This window comes from Mucor mucedo (assembly GCF_025094135.1).
Source record: "Mucor mucedo strain NRRL 3635 chromosome Unknown EV154scaffold_56, whole genome shotgun sequence".
NCBI classification, from domain to species: domain Eukaryota; kingdom Fungi; phylum Mucoromycota; class Mucoromycetes; order Mucorales; family Mucoraceae; genus Mucor; species Mucor mucedo.
In genome coordinates this window covers 13,146-30,267 of record NW_026252340.1, presented here as the reverse complement: position 1 = coordinate 30,267, position 17,122 = coordinate 13,146, and the positions used below count along the sequence as shown (strand labels likewise).

The 17,122-nt window shown below is 37.6% G+C and overlaps 1 protein-coding gene across 1 annotated transcript; it reads right to left on the bottom strand.

The window, feature by feature from the left end:
* Nucleotides 1-7,063: 7,063 nt before the first annotated feature.
* EV154DRAFT_511380 (uncharacterized protein) lies at nt 7,064-9,046 on the bottom strand. The gene is made up of 2 exons (XM_051601800.1): nt 7,348-9,046; nt 7,064-7,228 (listed from the first exon to the last, which is right to left on the bottom strand). The coding sequence occupies exons 1-2, from the start codon at nt 8,929-8,931 to the stop codon at nt 7,220-7,222; spliced, it is 1,593 nt and encodes a 530-aa protein (XP_051456781.1). The 5' UTR covers nt 8,932-9,046; the 3' UTR covers nt 7,064-7,219.
* Between the last annotated feature and the right edge of the window lie 8,076 nt (nt 9,047-17,122).

The window sequence follows — 17,122 nt, the reverse complement described above, 5'->3', positions numbered from 1 at the left end:
CAAGTCTTGGTAGTAAATTCTAACAGACTCCTGAATGTCTTTGTCATTATGGCATAGCTCCCCGGATATCGGATGGTGTACTGCTTTCATGCTACGTTGTTGTTCCCGTTGGGATATCGTACGCTTGAGGTATCCAGCTGAAATTTCTCCTTGTTCTCGCCAGTGTTTACCTGCCCGAATTGCATCGACTTCGGCCACTTCCTTTTGTAATATTCCTAACTGTTGTTCAACGGTTGGTAAAAGTTGGTTAAGGATGGCGGGACAATTTGCATGTTTAACGATGAGCGTGGACCGTCGAGTTTGCAGTCTAGCAATTTGTTTTTCACGCCATTGACAGTAGTGTCGGCTAAAGCTCTGACAGAACTTTCTTACCTTTCTTTTCATAGCGTCCCATTCCTTCTGAGGGGAATTAAGAGGGCCGTGAGTGGTAGAAGGGTTCAAATCTTGTAGTAGTGTAGATAATTGTTCGACGAAACGTTTGTTCTTGACCAGTGCCGGGTTCGCTCGATATATACCTTTACCGTGTTTTTTGCTCACCATGATTAGATCAATGGATAGCAGAGCGTGATCTGTCCAGTTAGTGTTGATAAATTTCACCCCAGATGAGGTGATACTGCTTTTGATTGCAGGAGACGCAAAAATGTAATCAATGGTTGTGCGTGAAGTTCCCCGGCTGAATGTTATTTGTGGATTGTCAACAGAGAATACTTCACTTATATCATCTGAATTGATGCAGTCATAAAGTTGTTGGCTGAGGATCCGTTTCCACGACGCTATAGGGTGGGGAGTGGGTGAATTCGAAGATCGATATGATGAGTAATGATGATAGTTAAAATCACCGACAATTAAGAAGTTAGAATACTTAGTATAATGTGCTATATCTATTTCATCTTTGAATAGAGGCAATTCTATAAGATCACTATAAAACTGTTTCTTGGGTCCCGACTGACTAGGGGCATACAGGTTGAGTAAAAAGATCGGCTCAAAGTGATGATTGATGTGATGGACTTTAACAAAAACTGCATGTTTACTGAGGGTGATGAAAATGGGTGTGATTCGAATGTTTGGATTGAGGCTAACGATACCGACGTGTTGTGTCCAAGTTGAATCTTTAGCTTGTAGTTCCATAATTAAGGAATCTATTACATTGTTGTCTTCAGTTCGGACTTCTTGAAAGTTGAGTATATCGTATTTTAGGGATCGAAGATAGCGGGTGAATTTCCGTCGAGTAGTTGGATCTGATGTTGAGGCTAAGCTACGACAGTTGATGGATCCGATTTTTAATTTATTGGATTTAAATGTAATTGGTGTCGGTTGATTGTGAGCGGTGTTAGGCTGACTGGTTTGGTTAGTAGTCAAAGGCATAGTTATATTAGTAAGCATAGAGATGTCAGTAGTCATAGGAGTTTCATAGGTAGGCATAGGGTTAGTGGTATCAATGAATGTACTCATTTATTGACGGGGGGCTGGTTGACCGACACCAGGCGAGGAGTTGTTGCATGTTTCTTCTTCAATATCCATTTGTTCGTCAGTTTGTGGAGGTACTTGAGTATGTTCTCTTGTACTAAATCCTGAGCGAGGTCGGTTGGCTGTGTCGGAATTATTCGTCTCGTGTGCGTTGTTAGGTGAACCATGGTATTCGTTGCCCATGGTAGTCTCTAATAGTACCTGTTGTGCTTGTGTTTCAGTGATCCATCCCTGATTTACAAACGTTCGTGCTACTGATCTGCGAAGGTAGCTTCTAATAAATTTCAAGCCCTGATGAGTCGTGTTTGATGAAATTCAATAGCCTTTACTGCACGTTCATCAGCTGTAAGTTGACTTAAGGAGATGTCGTTAACATGTTCAGCTGCGATTGGGTTAAAATTTGCAATAGGCGTGATGGTAGATTTCATTAAGATGGAGTTTAATTCATTTTGATAGCTGTGATGGATCAAAATTGCCACAACTCCACGAGCTGGATAGTGAATGTCAAGAATGCGACCGTTATCGATTCCCATGGTTCGCAATTTTTGACGGAACTCCTTGATGCGAATTCGATATTTGTTAGGTAAGTATAAGTAAAGGAAAGTATCGGAAGATGTTTGTGCAGCAGGAGCTTCAAAGATACGGGCGGCTGCTTTACGTTGCTTAACCGTAACTCGCTTACGAGAATTGTTCAGTGGGACCGGCTTCTTTGCCATGTCTGCGAAGGAGGTCTTAGAATGTTCGTTTTTATTATCACTGCTAGCTTTAGTGCTATTGTGACCAGTGGTCGATTGTTTTGCCGAGTAATTAGTGTCTGAATACTTAGAAGCATTGCTGCCAAAACTATTAAGAAAAGTTTCAGGGACATTAAAATCAAAATTTCCAGCACGTCGAGTGCCAGAAAGTTTTTGTTCCAGTGCAGTTATACGAGCATTAGAAAGTTTTAGTTCCTGACGGAGTGTTAAATTTTCTTTTGTAGCCACTTCGAAAAGGGCAACAAGTCGATTCATCTGAGCTTGTAGGTCCAAAGCCCATTTGGGTGTATCATTATCCCTTAAAGAAGGATTATGAGGTACCTCAGGTAGACTACTCTGGGATGGGAAATCATTTGACGTATCTCCAAATTGGAAATTGTTTCGTAATGATGAACCATCCTTGTCTAGGGAGTGAGAGGAGAGATCGTCAGGAGAGCTGACTCCGTGGGTCGTGGCAGAAGTTAACTGGATTGCAGGAAGCGTGTTGTTTTCCATCGTATTGTGGAGGATATGGGATTGAGAGGGATTGCTCATGGTGGAGGAGTTTTTACCAATATATTTCTTATGGCGTGTAATGTTGTCGTCAAACAGTTTTACAATGGTGGAGGCAGCGAAAGGACGTTTGGTTGCTGGATTGCAGATTAGAGAGGATGTTTCAACGACTGTAGCAGTGTTAGCGGGAGGGCCTGTAAGTCGTTTATGGTTCTCAGGTGAGGCTGAAGATTCCTGAGAATCTGTACTCAATGAGCAGTTTTGGTGGATGTCTTTCGAGGCCGGAAGGATACTTTTTGGACGTCGAATGTGAATCAGGATTGGCTGAGGGGTCTCTGTTGATGCTTTAGTTGACGGGATTGTTATAATAACTTGATATCTTTGTGTCGTACAAAACAATAGTTTTTGTACGGAGGGAAAGATGATTTGCGCGCGAGAGTCATAAGAAATAGTGACACCAAAATTCAAAATAGTATTAGCAGGTTCGACAGTCTTTGCTTGCTTTTTTTTCTCCAAATGGTTACTGCTGAAGTCTTATTGTAATGACCATTTCTAGGTCTTTTGGAAGATGATCCATCATCGAAAAGTGCTTCATTGATGTTTTTTGGTGTGGCAATACGCTCCGTATGGTTGAGAAGGTCGTTGGTATCCTCTTCCCAGACAATCCAATCTTCTTCGACAGTTTCAGCTGTTTGTTCCATAATTTTACCAGTTGTATCTCTTAATCTATTGCGATTTGCTAAAGTTCTTTTACTAGGTGCAGGCATTTTGATGTAGTATGTAGTACAATAAAATAAAAAAGGTTTTTTTCTGGTCAAGAAATTTAAACGCGAGTTTTGCCGAGTCGCAGTATAAATAATATCAAAACCCTGTTTTACATCATGTTCAAAATGTTAGTATATGACATAAAAAGCTACTTGAAGTCTCCCCAAATAATGTGAATATATGTTTTAACAACATTTCACAAGTTTTATTTTTTTGATATCTTTATTTTTGGAGCTTCTGAAGGCTCTGCAATGATTGATAACCATAGACGTCTCATAATTTGTCTAATGATGATTGATTTTGAGTTTTAAATAGACGGATAACAAGAATGTCACTTTTTTACGAACAACGTATAATAAGAATGTTTGAAGAACCCCAAATAATATTAATGTATGTTATATTAGTATGCATCTACTTTGGGTTTTTTGATCCGATAATTTTTCGAGCTTCTGAAGATCATTCAAGACTGACATTCAGGCCTGGTTTTGTTTACCCAGGGAAAAAATTAAGACTACGCCTCTCTTATAAATACCGAGAAAGTAACAATGCATTTGCAACCAAATTGAAAAGGAAAGTAGTAATCCAATTCCCCAAATATCGTTCCTAAAAACATAAATATTATTGACCTTCTTTCCGTTTTCAAATATATTTATTTTTAAGCCTTCTGAACGTCTTTGAATATCTTTTCGAAATTAATTCGATTGTTATGACTAAAGCCGGAAATTCAAAAGAATTTGACAGAAAATACTAGAAACTTAGTAACTGTAGGCGCTATATTATTCGTTGTTGTATGTTACACTAACCGGGATCGGTATTTAAATTATCAACACACATAGACCATATTCTTTCAATATTTCCCCCCTACAGCCAAGTCCCAGCCAAGAAATTTAAAAACCGACCAACTTTGAGAGTCTTCAGACGACTCAAAATTGAAGATATCAACTTCGACCTCCCCATTTTTTGTTCATAAACATCTACTTAACAATAAATGGGGAGGTCGAAGTTGATATCTTTAATTTTGAGTTGTCTGAAGCTCTTGAAAAAACGTCTAAAATTTTGGAACATTTAAGTTCGATCGCACGTTAGGATTATCAAATGGAAGATTTAAGAAGTGTAGATAGAGTCATATATTAAGCATATAGCCTTGATCACGACAGTCATGTTCGTCTAACTCAGTAGTAGCATTATTAACATACACACTATTGTGTTCCTCAATGGGAACGGGATTGTCACAACAATGATTCTTATCCTTGTTATCTGACGTCGATGAACTAACTTCACGAAACGAAGCACAGTTACAAGCCACTGATTCATTTTTTCTGATACCGTAGCTAAACTTCATATTTTTAACATGACGATTTCTGTTAGAAAGATTAATCTGGTTTGAATGTACATGTTTTCGACCACAAGACATGATATGTAACTGTTTCAATTTAGGAAGGGAACCTTCACCGTCGTCTTCCTTTGGCGGATAGAGACGGGATAAAGCGTCAGGCAAAATATTATCAACACCTTTTAAGTACACCACTTTAAAGTCATAATCCAATATGGTATCCAGCCGTTTAATCATCATGGAATTAGAATGCTTTTGAGTGTGAAGGTATGAAAGAGCTTCGTGATCGCTAAATAAGGTGAAGTGTGTACCCGATACAAATTTATGGAATTGATTTAATACAAAGATACAACTTAATAATTCACGCATTGTACAAGAATAACGTTGTTCTGACCCAGACAGCTTACGAGAAAAGAATCCAATATGTTTTATGATAGTTTTTTTATTACCATCAGCAGTGCTGGTTTTATATTCTTGATATAAACAACAGCCAATGCCATAATCGGAAGTATCTGTAGCAATACAGAATGGGTGATCTAAATTCGGGTGACTCAGCACCACATCTGAAACTAATATTTCTTTCAGAGTACGAAAGTGCATATCGTGTAATGCAGTCCATTGAAAAGGTCTTCCTTTATTCTTTTGATCGTGGGAACGAAGAAAGTCAAGGGGTGCCATTAACATTGCAGCATTAGGACCATGTTGTCTAAAATAATTGACAGACCCTAAAAATGACTGGCATTGCTTGGACGTAGTTGGTCGAGGATAAGTATCAAGGTTGGTCAGCTTTCGAGTATCGATACGACGACCTCTTTCTGAAATAGAAAAACCAAGAAGATAAACCTCTGCTTTAGCAAAATGAGACTTACGAAAGTTAACACGCAGCTTAGCTGTCGTTAAGACTGTAAGTACATGTTTAACATGATGAAAGTGTGCTTCGATTGAACGAGACATTACACAAATGTCATCAACGAACGATCTTATATACTGAACATCCTTAAATAATGAAAGAATTACTGAACTAAACAGTTGACTAATCGTACTGACGCCGAAGGGGCTACCAGCATGCATGTATTTAAGGTTATCAGGACCGGTAAAACTTGTTTTAACCTGATCGTCATAGTTTACCCGAAACTGTGAAAATGCAGACTTTAAATCAATTGTACTGAATACAACACAGCCATCCATGGCAGTGGAAAATATATCATTGATCAAGGGTTGGGTTTCATTGATAGTGAGAAGTGCTTTATTCAGCATTCTTGTATCCAGAACAACTCTGACATCTTCTTTCGTCAAACTACTCAGATCGAAAGAGACTGTACCAGACTCATGGTTCTTTTTAATAGTAACCGTAATAGGAAGGTTCCACGCAGATGGAGTAGCTCTAACTACAATACCATCTCGTACCCAATCGTTGATTACTTCCATTACCAATGGGCGCAATTTATAGGCGATAGGATACTGACGTATGTTGACCAAATAATCGTCAGGGGTTGGTAAATGTAAAACGCTCTCAGGCAAATTACAAAATGAATTAGGATCAAGTTTCTTGTTAGCCTCAATATAAGGTTCTAAACTAGTGTGAAACGCTAATTGTTCCTCTTCACTACCTGTTGTAGTTAAAGTATAATATACATATACTTGGGACTTCTTTATTTGAAGTTCCGAGCCTGGTTTAAATATCAGGTTTTATCCTATTTTTAATAAAGTTCATCTTTTTTCTGTCTCGTATTTATACTTGTGTTAATCGACTATTTCACTACCATAAGGAGTAACGTTAGGTGTATACGCCACATCAGAGATTGAATCATCAACTGACTTTGTTGTGTCCTTATATTTATGTGCAACATTAACTAAATGGATTGACAATTTAGGCATAAGATCTGTTCCGACTAAGATTTGGTTATGAGGAGAAGGCATTGCTTTACTGTCGATAACATTGAACTTATGTAAAACAACGTGTTCTACGCCATCGTAATTAATACTTAAAGGTAACACGGACTGTTCACGGAGTATTCTAGTACCATCGTACAAACATAAATGTCCATCTACTGCATGAAATTGAATTTTATGATCAATAGCAAATTGCTTATCAATAATAGAAACTTGAGCACCTGTGTCAAGGGTACAGTAAGTTTTTACAGAATTAATTATAATAGGGGTGATGGGTGAGTAAGCCACACTTTCGGAATTAAATAAATCATCCGAGCCCTTTTAACTTTTTCCCTTATTAATAAATACATTTTTATCATTCTTAATTTTTATGGCAAAGATATTTTTATTATAAGAAAAATTAACTTCATCATTAACAGTGCAAATAAAGTCGTCCAGGCTTCTATAAACAGCTTGGAATTCGTCTTCATCATCACCAAAATTCACTTCATCATCATCATCGTACCGTTCAACTTTAGTGCTTCTAGAAGAATTAGAGGAGTTAGAATTAGATTCATCGTTATTCTTAATATGATTAGATAAAACGTTAACATCAGACAAAGCTAAGTCGTCATTATTATCAATCATTGTATTACTATTTACCTTGTAATGCTTTCTTGCAGGACAAGTCTCCAAGTGAGCAGGAGAGAAAGGAGCCACTATGCAGTTCAAGCATTTCTTCATCTTAAAAAGAAAATTTCTTTCATCGGCGTTCAAATGATGGAAAGGCTTGTAAATTTCATCCAAACGAACCAAGTCATAGTTGATCACATGATCTTTTACCGATCCAACCGACGAAGAAGAAGAAGCAGGAGCAGGAGCAGGAGAAGACCAAGGTGGGCTGACACGAGCACCAGAAGAGTTCTTTGTCTTTCTTTTCTTGGACTTTTCATGGCTTGCACCAGACGAGGAACCAGCACCAGCAAAAGAAGGAATTTTTTCTCGTTCTTCTTCCAGGCAATGTTCCAGAATTGTCAATTTACGGTAAATGGCCTTGGTTACATTCCCAAAGTCAGCATAGAACTCGCAAAAGGCCTCGTCGGTAGTTGCAGCATGGATACTCACACCTTGTTGAGTACTGTTCATATACTCGGACATTGCATCCATTACCTTCGCCTTGAGCTTTTCATTCTTCGATTTCCAGATAAAGCACGCCGTGAACAGGTAGTTGTCCTTAGTGGAGATGTTACCATTAATCTCCAAGACGCTATACTTGAAGATAAATTCCACCAAAGTATCCTTTGGACCAATAGCACCGTTTTCGAACAAAACCTCATTATCTTTTTGGATCCCTTTATCGGACGAGATAACGAACCGGTCTTGCATCATCTTGACGGCGGACAACCAGTGGAGCTTTTCGTCAGCTTTGTACTCAGGCTTGATTACCTTATCGAACCAGAAGCGAGAGGACAGACGCTTTTCCAAACAGTCTTCCAAGTGGGGATACCAATGCTTATTAACGTTGACGTTTTCATTCTTGTAAGCTCTCTCAAAAGCCAAAACGAAGTTGCACAACATGTGTTCATCATTCACATCATCCTCACCATTCATCTTGCGGGCCTTCATAGGTCGAACGTTGAAAACCGGGAGATCCTTAGCCTTGACAGCGGTATGATCCAATTCCTTTTTCTTCGAACCCTTGATCGATAGCTTGTTCGTGCGATTCGTTACTTCAAGTAAACTGGCTTCTTGTTTCTTCAAGGAGACCAACGACTCATGAGCACCACTGACCCTTTTATTTAAATAGTCCATCATAGCAAGGTTAGCATTCAATAATGCTGGCAATTCAGCGAAATTACCGCCCTTGTTATGCAACAACTCGTCGCCAACGGCAGTGAGTTGAATAATCTTAGCAGCATCCCCATCAATCTGGTTTTGCAAAACCTTGATTTGGCCAACGTAATCCGACCCTTCAACAGAGTCTACGACTGGACTTACAGAAGACGCATCTTCACCTTGACCCGAATGAAGAGTAGCGGGCGTACCCTCGTTATCAACATCCATACTGTCGGAATCGTTACCATCATGGTAAACGACATCAGAACCAGAACCAGAAGACGATTCTTGACCAGAGCCAGCTTCAGAACCAGAGGACTCAGACTCAGAGGAAGAAGAGTAAGTAACCATGAGAGCATGGGCACCTTGGAAAGCAGCAGCGGGTTGGTTGGTATTAACAGGAGAATTCATTTACAAAAATGTGATGTTTGAGATATTAAAAATAGATAAAACAGAATAAAAAAGAAGTAATAAGAAATGAGTCTCTATTAATCTTTTATTAAAGTTATGGAGAGAAAGTCATCGCAAAAGGGAGGACGCTTTTTATATCAATCATCTGGGAGATTGAATCTGGTAAGGAATAGGCAGTGGCTTGTTTCTATCTTCTAAAACATGGCAATTAGAATTACATGGTCTTAAGTCAATCAACACTTTCTTATATTGATTGGCCCAAATTATTAAGTGAAAAATTCTCATTAGCTGATACTTTAGTAACAGATTAATGAGAATCAAAAACAACCAATAATAATATAATTCCCAATATATAATCTGTAACAATATTATACTTAGTAATATGAGAGTACCACTCGAGTATTATAATTTAACCACATTGAAGGTCATTCTATACGATATTTATTGGAGGAAATACGACAACGGCAATGGAAAGGGGGAGTATTTATATCTTTTCAGATAACATGGGTCTGCATTTAAGAATGACTTGGCTTACTTAATTAGTCTTAGTGTTGCTTTCAGCTTACGTGGCCAAAACCCATGCGTCATGATTACTAATTGCTTGGCGTCGGAGATAATTGTGTCGTATTTGGGTATGATTTATTTGAGAATAAACAAATAAATCGAAAAAATAATAAAAACATGAAATAAAAACCTCCTTTAATGTTGAGTAACAGCATACACCCGTATACTGCTACACAACGACTCCTACTATGAGTACATATTTCTATATAAAAAGATTGCATGATTGGCTTAAAATCGATATACGAATGACGGTTGGATATAGAATTCTATACCACTGAGGAGGGTGGGGAAAAATGTTGTAAAAAAAATGTTGTAATTTCGCGGGATTTAGTTCAACCGAAATTTATAGGAAAAACGGTCACTCAGGCATGTACCTCACCGGTGCATGAATTTAATGCAAAGTGAATTTGTCTAAATGTTTATTAAATATAATATATATTTTAAAAGAAAAGAAAGAAAGAAAGAAAGAAAATGTCTATAAGGTTTTTTTTTGGAGCATGCATAAACTGTTCGACGGCATCTTTTAATGATTTGCCGTGTGGAAAAACGTTTTGTTTGACACGGAAAAATAAAAGATAAAAAAACAGGAAGAATAAGATTAATATTGCTTGTAGGCTTTTTTGTTCTTATTAAAAGTGAATCCCCCTTTCATCTCTGAAAGAAAGGGGGGTATTTATAGTTATTTAAAGCGTGGGTAAAATCATGGGCTCGTTTGTGTTCACTTGGTATTATTGGCTGTATTTACTAATGACTGATGAGCCTTATCAGTGTAGCCAATCTATTATTCGAAATGGGATCTTCTATTGGAATATCTAGTAACCCTGAGTTGTAAATGTATAACTCAGGATATTTTTTATGCTATTATTTTTTATGAGTGTTATGATATTATGTACCTGTCGATCAAGGATCGATGGAATGATTTTATATGCGATTTTATATGTTAAATAGTGTGATTTTAGTACATGCCGGGCTTTGTTCATGTCTGATGTTATGATTTTGATTTCTTTATCGAGATTGTCAATGCGAACGAGAAAATTAATACCATCGATAATTTTGTAACAGACTGTAAAGAAATGCTCACCTGTTGAAGAGGTAGAGTAAACTCTTCCGTGTAATTGGTATTGAGAGTTTTGAGTTAATGATATATTTTCTGGAAAATATATGTTGGCGTTTTCGCTGTTGCTTGAAAATGATTCATGGCGTCTCACAAAATTGGTGGGGTCGGTGATGAAAAGAAAGGGAAATGTGTGAGAGTCAATTATCTCGTTTGTTGCGGTTACTATTCCTTTACAATCAGTTTCGTATGTGCAGGGGAATTTCTTCTCTCTGACAACTAAATGATGTAAAAGAACGGAACAAAATTCTTTTTCTTGCTCCTCCTCCGAGCTACACTCTTGCGTCTCTAATAAAAAGTCTCGCATCAAGTCATCAATGTCCAGAAGATCTACAAAACGTGTATCACTGATGTAATTATGTTTGTGAGTTTCAGAGCAATGATTAATGCGGCTCACGTTGTCTTTAAACCATCTAATTTGTGCTTTAAACACAACAGACATGGTGTTGAAAATTAACATTAACAGCTCTATAGCACAAGCAGGTTCACCGTCTGTGAATTGGGGTGGGCTGTTATCATCATCGATGGAACTGGGTATTCCCCAAACAAACCCCCTTGTGATAATTGAGAATAAAAAGGGAAATGTAGATTGGAAAATAAAGCAAATAAAGAAATGAGACTCTATAATCCTCTATTATAAGTTGGAGAGTTTGTCATGATAAAAATAGAGGTCCTTTTTATATTCAATTATTACTTCAAGATTTTTCCTGCACAGATCGAATTGAGTATTTACCCGCAAACTGGGAAATGGTAGAATTAGATTTAGAAATCAGTTACATATGAAACATAGCTTATTGTTATATACAAGGAGCTAGTTGACCCATATCCGGCACTTCTAGAGCATTATAGTTTATCCATTCAATGACAGGGTCCTTGATTGGATTACTAAAATACGTTTATGAGAAACTAGAAGATTCGGCAGTTACTCGACCAATCCAGGAACGATTATGAAATCTGATCTCAGTTTGACATATGAGGGAGTTGCTACTGTGTCGTACCAATAGGAATGTATTCGCAATATGGTACTTATAACACATAGGTTATATGTATTATAATTGAGTGACAAGATAAGAGTAATTTTATTCGTGGAATTAGGCGTCAAATACGACACCCCTGATCATTGCTGATGCTTCCCTGACAACAAGCTTTTTTTGATCCATGGTTTCAACAGTGGAAGTATACTTTTTGTACGAATCTATTAAAATTGAATTGTACCTGTTGTATTTCAAACCTTCCAAGGAGACAAAAGGCAGGACAGCATTCCACAACAGCTCGAAAGTCGCATCAATGAAGCAAGAGTTTTTTCTATTTGCTGCGATCGCAGACAAAAAACCCTTCTTCACCACCAAACCATCATTGACCTGCTTGGAAGCTAAGTTAAACGATTTTGCATTCTGTTTGTATTGAGATACAGTGACAGTTTTTTTTTGGCATATATAATTTCTCTTCCTGACACAGTAGTCTTTCTTCTTCATCGAATTCACGTAAAATGGCTTCAGTATCAAAATCGAAATCGCTTTCTACCTTTGAAGTCGTTTGTAGAGCTTTTTTGGTTTCGCCCATCTCAAGACTACTGATACCGGTACCGAACATTTCAGTTACAGGATCATCGACAATACCTGGGCAATGAAGTGTTAATTATAGTTTTTGGTTCAATATTTAATATTACATTATTATTTACCTCCCAATGCTTTAAGCATAAGATCATCGTGCTGCTCAAAAACTACTAAATACTCTTCAATATTGAGGTCAATGGACACCTCTGTATCAGATGCTTGATCTATCTGATCAAAATACAAACCGAAATCGTCTTCGGAATCAGTAACTGCATCCTTAGTACTCTTGATAGGATTAACAATCTCATTGCACTGGCTATCTACGTGTATCCAACGACTCTAGTTTTCTTTTCTTCTGAGAACTTTAAATTGCCTTATTACAATCTGGGGCTCTACCATCATTGGCTACCGGCTTGTTGCAATTCTTTCTCTTACTGCTAGTCTTTGTGTAAAAAGGGGCCAGGCCAAACTTGTAGTGATTTTTGATTAAACGCCCATCCCTTCTACATACTTGAAGAATCAATCTTAAGCTAACATTTAATGCTTTTCTTGTAGGTATCAAACGATACAAGGCACTATGGTATGACTCGATCGCATTAGATGTGCGTGAAGGATGCTTGCGAAGAGCATCACTCAAAACAGTCCGACAGTTAAAAATCATACTGGAAATGGTGGGCTGTAACCACCATTGAAGCCAGCGACGCACATTAGGGAACTCCCTGATAATCGACTGCGCAGTCTCAACGAATACTTCTTCAACAATTTGTAAGTCAACGAGACAAACTGGTTTGACTTCTCGGCAGGAACAAGTGAGTGGTTGGAGACAACCCGTTGAACACATTGCTTCCAATGCATATACAGTAGCAGCCCTTCAACAAGAGTGTAGGCAAAATACCTGAGTACGGGAAAGAAGAGTTAAAGGCCTGATAGAATCCTTCGCGCTGTGCCTGGGAAAAGTCTATAATCATTCCCAAAACATTATCAGCTTTAATTGCGAACTTCTCAAACGAAGCTCTGAAATAAACAGCAAATTGTTGGGCATCAAGCTTCTTGATGATAGCCTGGAAGATGACTACGTGTTTTTTCATCTCAGGCACAAATATTACTGTCGAGCAAAGATAGAAACCGTTGGGAACGGCATTAAAAGTTACGTCCGTAATCATGGGATAATTCTCAAATGGCAATTTAGCCATTACCATTTCAGGGCAAGAGAAAATTATACAGAACTTGGAGGCTACCAATTACGCTGAGAGGATGTATCCAGGGTACTCATCTTCAATCTTGAAAAATTCCTCGAACAAATCTGTTCTTTGACGAGAGCCAAGCCATTTCTAATTTTGGATGCTCTGAGTTCGTGCTTTGTTCTCTCTCTGTTGAGGAGAACAGGATTGATATCTTCGACATCTTCTGAAATCTCATCAGATCTCATACTGATTCCAGCAATAACGCCGCCTGGTGTAGCAGCTGGTGTTGTGTTTAGAGGTAAGTAAAAATTATAAGGCAGTTTATGAATAATTTGAGACTGTTTATAAGATTGTCTTTATTATGAAATAAAATGAACAAGTATTTATATAAAAAAGACTATCTGCTGTACCACTATCTTTAGTGTATCTTTGAAGTTGTTATCATTTTCCCAGTGTGTATCCTGTTACCTTTAACTGCTTATTTTGTAAATATGTTACACTTGGAATTACTATCATCTTAGACACATTGTACTTCCATATCTTTAGTAAGCCTTTGTCACTGTGTTCTTGTAACCTTGTGATATGATAGTACTAACTATCTATATTGGGTAATTGATTCCTTAATCATTCTTAATGTATTGATGTCATAGATATGGATTTATTTAATGTAGCAACAATATAGCAGATGACCACATTATCCCCACCCAGGTATTAACTAATACCGTTCAAGTCTATATTTTTTTTATTTTATTTTTTTATTTGTCAACTTAGTCAAAGTATACTTATACATTTGTATAATGCTCTTCATTATGTCAAATTTCAATTAAACTTCCTCAAATAACACTCATTTAGGATCTATTCGTTTTCTTGCTTTGATAAACTGATCTTGAATTTCTTTTTCTTTTTCTCCCTGAACTTGGTTGGGTTGGTTTATTTATATCCTTCAATAATCTTTTATTGGCCTTGTTGATTTCCTTGATGCTCTCTGGTACTTCACCAATTCTTTGCCAGTACTCTTTAATAAATTTAGGATCCGTAAAATTATTCTCTGGCTCCCAAGAATCATAAGACTCATCGAAATCAACCCACTTGCATCTATACAAATACTTATTATTGTCATCCTTTTTATGACCAATGATTGCTTCAACTTCGAAGAACTTGTTTTGATACTCTGAAATCTTATCAGAGACTTTCTTTAGTAGAGAAGGAGGATAATTTCGAGGCTCTAAGAAACCTTTTTCACTCCTGAATACATAAGTATTAGCAGCAGTTTTTCTAACAACAGTATAAAATCCCTTGTACTTCGGATTTAATTTATTCGGTTTCTCTGTAATCAAAATCATCACTGTCGATCCGGGCTTCAGATCAACCATTTTGTGACTTGTATCAAACTTTTGCTTTTGCTTATCAGTGACGTGCTTCACGTTTTCATACACTAAAGGGTAGACTATCTCAGTCATTCTTTTTATTTTTTCTGGCAACTCTTTACGAATCATTTCGGCTGTTGCACTATCCTTCTTTTGACTAAAATCAACAAAATCATTTGGATTTCTACGAAACAATAACGAAAATGGAGTACTCTTAGTCCTAGCATTATACGTACTATTCAAAAATAATTGGGCAGAAGGCACCTTCAGATCCCAGTCAGTAACGTTACCAACAATTTGTTTTTTAATGGTGTTTACTACAGACTGTACAGCTCTTTCATTTGCACCATTAGCCCTAGGATGGTAATGCGAGATTAACGCGTGTTCAAAACCGACGTTCTCCTTAATCGACTTCATCAGAGAATTCACAAACTCACAACCTCCATCACTTTGCAATTTGCGCATTGGTCCCCATGTCCCAATAATGTCTAACACTTGTAACGCAACTGTGGCTATGCTTTTGTCTGGTATGGCACGGAACACATAAAACTTACTTGCAATGTCGATCATTACTAACAAGTACTCATTACCTTTAGTAGACATCGTGAATGGACCAGCTAAGTCGACACCCCAACTATCCCAGGAAGTGTGGCAGTAACAGGTCGTAAAGGATTGTAACCTTTTCTTGTGATATTGTGTCTCTGAGATTGTATACATGATTGTATAAGCTCATATGCTTGATTCTTCAAGTTGGTCTAGTCAATACCCTTTCTTTTAAGGTATGTACTATAGCTTCTATACCGAAATGACCCTTCAAATGTTCTTCAACTAACAAACTATTCCTTTCATTCTCTGTAGGAGGAGTAACGTATTCACCGCTCAAGATATCTGGTAGAGGTTCTTTAGTGACAGCACTATTTCTCATGATGGACATAAGCCCATTATCCCCACCCAGTTGATTTAACAATGATTCCGGTTCTTCCGATAAACGCGACAACGCATCTGGTAACACATTAGCAACACTAGGCAAATGAACGATCCTAAAGTCATACTGTAAAATTGTGTACCATCCACGCAGTCATCATCAGGTTAGCAACACGCTGAGTATGAAGATACGTCAAGGCCTTATGATCCGTATAAAAGGTAAAAGTGGATCCATAGATGTACTTCTGAAAACGCTTGAGTGCAATTACTAAAGCTAGTAATTCTCTTTTTGTAGCTGAATATTTACGTTCACTTCTGGATAAGCTCTTAGCCACAAACGAGATATATTTAGTTTTGCCACCTATGACTTGATACAACACAGCTCCAATTCCATTGAGGGATGCATCACAACTAATACAAAAACGAGAATTCATATCTGGGTATGACAACACCAGATCACTCAAAAGTGATTTTTTCAAGTTATCAAATGCAGTCTGATGCTTATCAGTCCACAAATGGGTAATCGACTTTTCATTTCTCAACGAATCCAATGGTGACATGATAGACGACACATTAGGGATCAAAGTTCGGAAATAGTTGATTAAACCACAATAACTTTGGATATCTTTACCCGTTCTTGGCAGAGGAAACTCTAATACATTAACAAGCTTTCTACTGTCCATGGCAATCCCTTTAGGCGATATATGAAAACCAAGTAAATAAATTTCTTTCTGAAAGAAATGACACTTCTTTGGATTCAACTTCAAATTGACCTTTGTTAATCTTTCGATGAATTGCTTCAAGTGTGCCTTGTGTTCTTCAAAAGTCTTGCTAGCGCAAACGATGTCATCCACAAAAAATCTTACAAAAGGTAAACCTTCCAAAGCTATACTCATAGTTCTTTGAAATTGTGAACTGACATGTTTAATACCAAAGGCAGTTCCAATAGGCTTATACTGTACACCACGCCATGTGAAACTGAGCTTATGCGCTTCCTTTGGGTTCAAACGTAAGGAGTTCAATGCAGACTTTAAATCAAGAGTAGAAAAGATATTCGCACCCTTTAAATCTTCGAACAGTTCACCAATAAGAGGCAGAGGCATACGATCAATTGACTTCAAAAGAGTGTTAAGTAGACGTGGGTCATGACAAACAGGATACCCAGTAACTTCACCTTCTCCGTTGGTCATTCTTAACTACGGTTAAAGGCGTATTCCATTCGGTGTTCGCAGGAGCTCTTTCAATAATACCATTCTCTATCCATTCTTTCACCTGTTCATCCACGACACCTTGCGTCGAAATAGGAATGGTATAAGGACTTCGAAAAGCAGTAGCGTTTTCGGGAGTATCCAAGCAAACAACGCTTTCAGGTATAGTACAAAACGAACCTTTTGGAATAGCTTGATTGTTCTTAACAAATCTTTGAATATAATCCATAGCTTCCTCAAACTCTTTAGGACCTACATCAGGATTATTTTCTTT

Bases quoted from the DNA above. Each gene is read 5' to 3' on its own strand.
- EV154DRAFT_511380 (XM_051601800.1), bottom strand. From the start codon at position 8,931: ATGAATTCTCCTGTTAATACCAACCAACCCGCTGCTGCTTTCCAAGGT.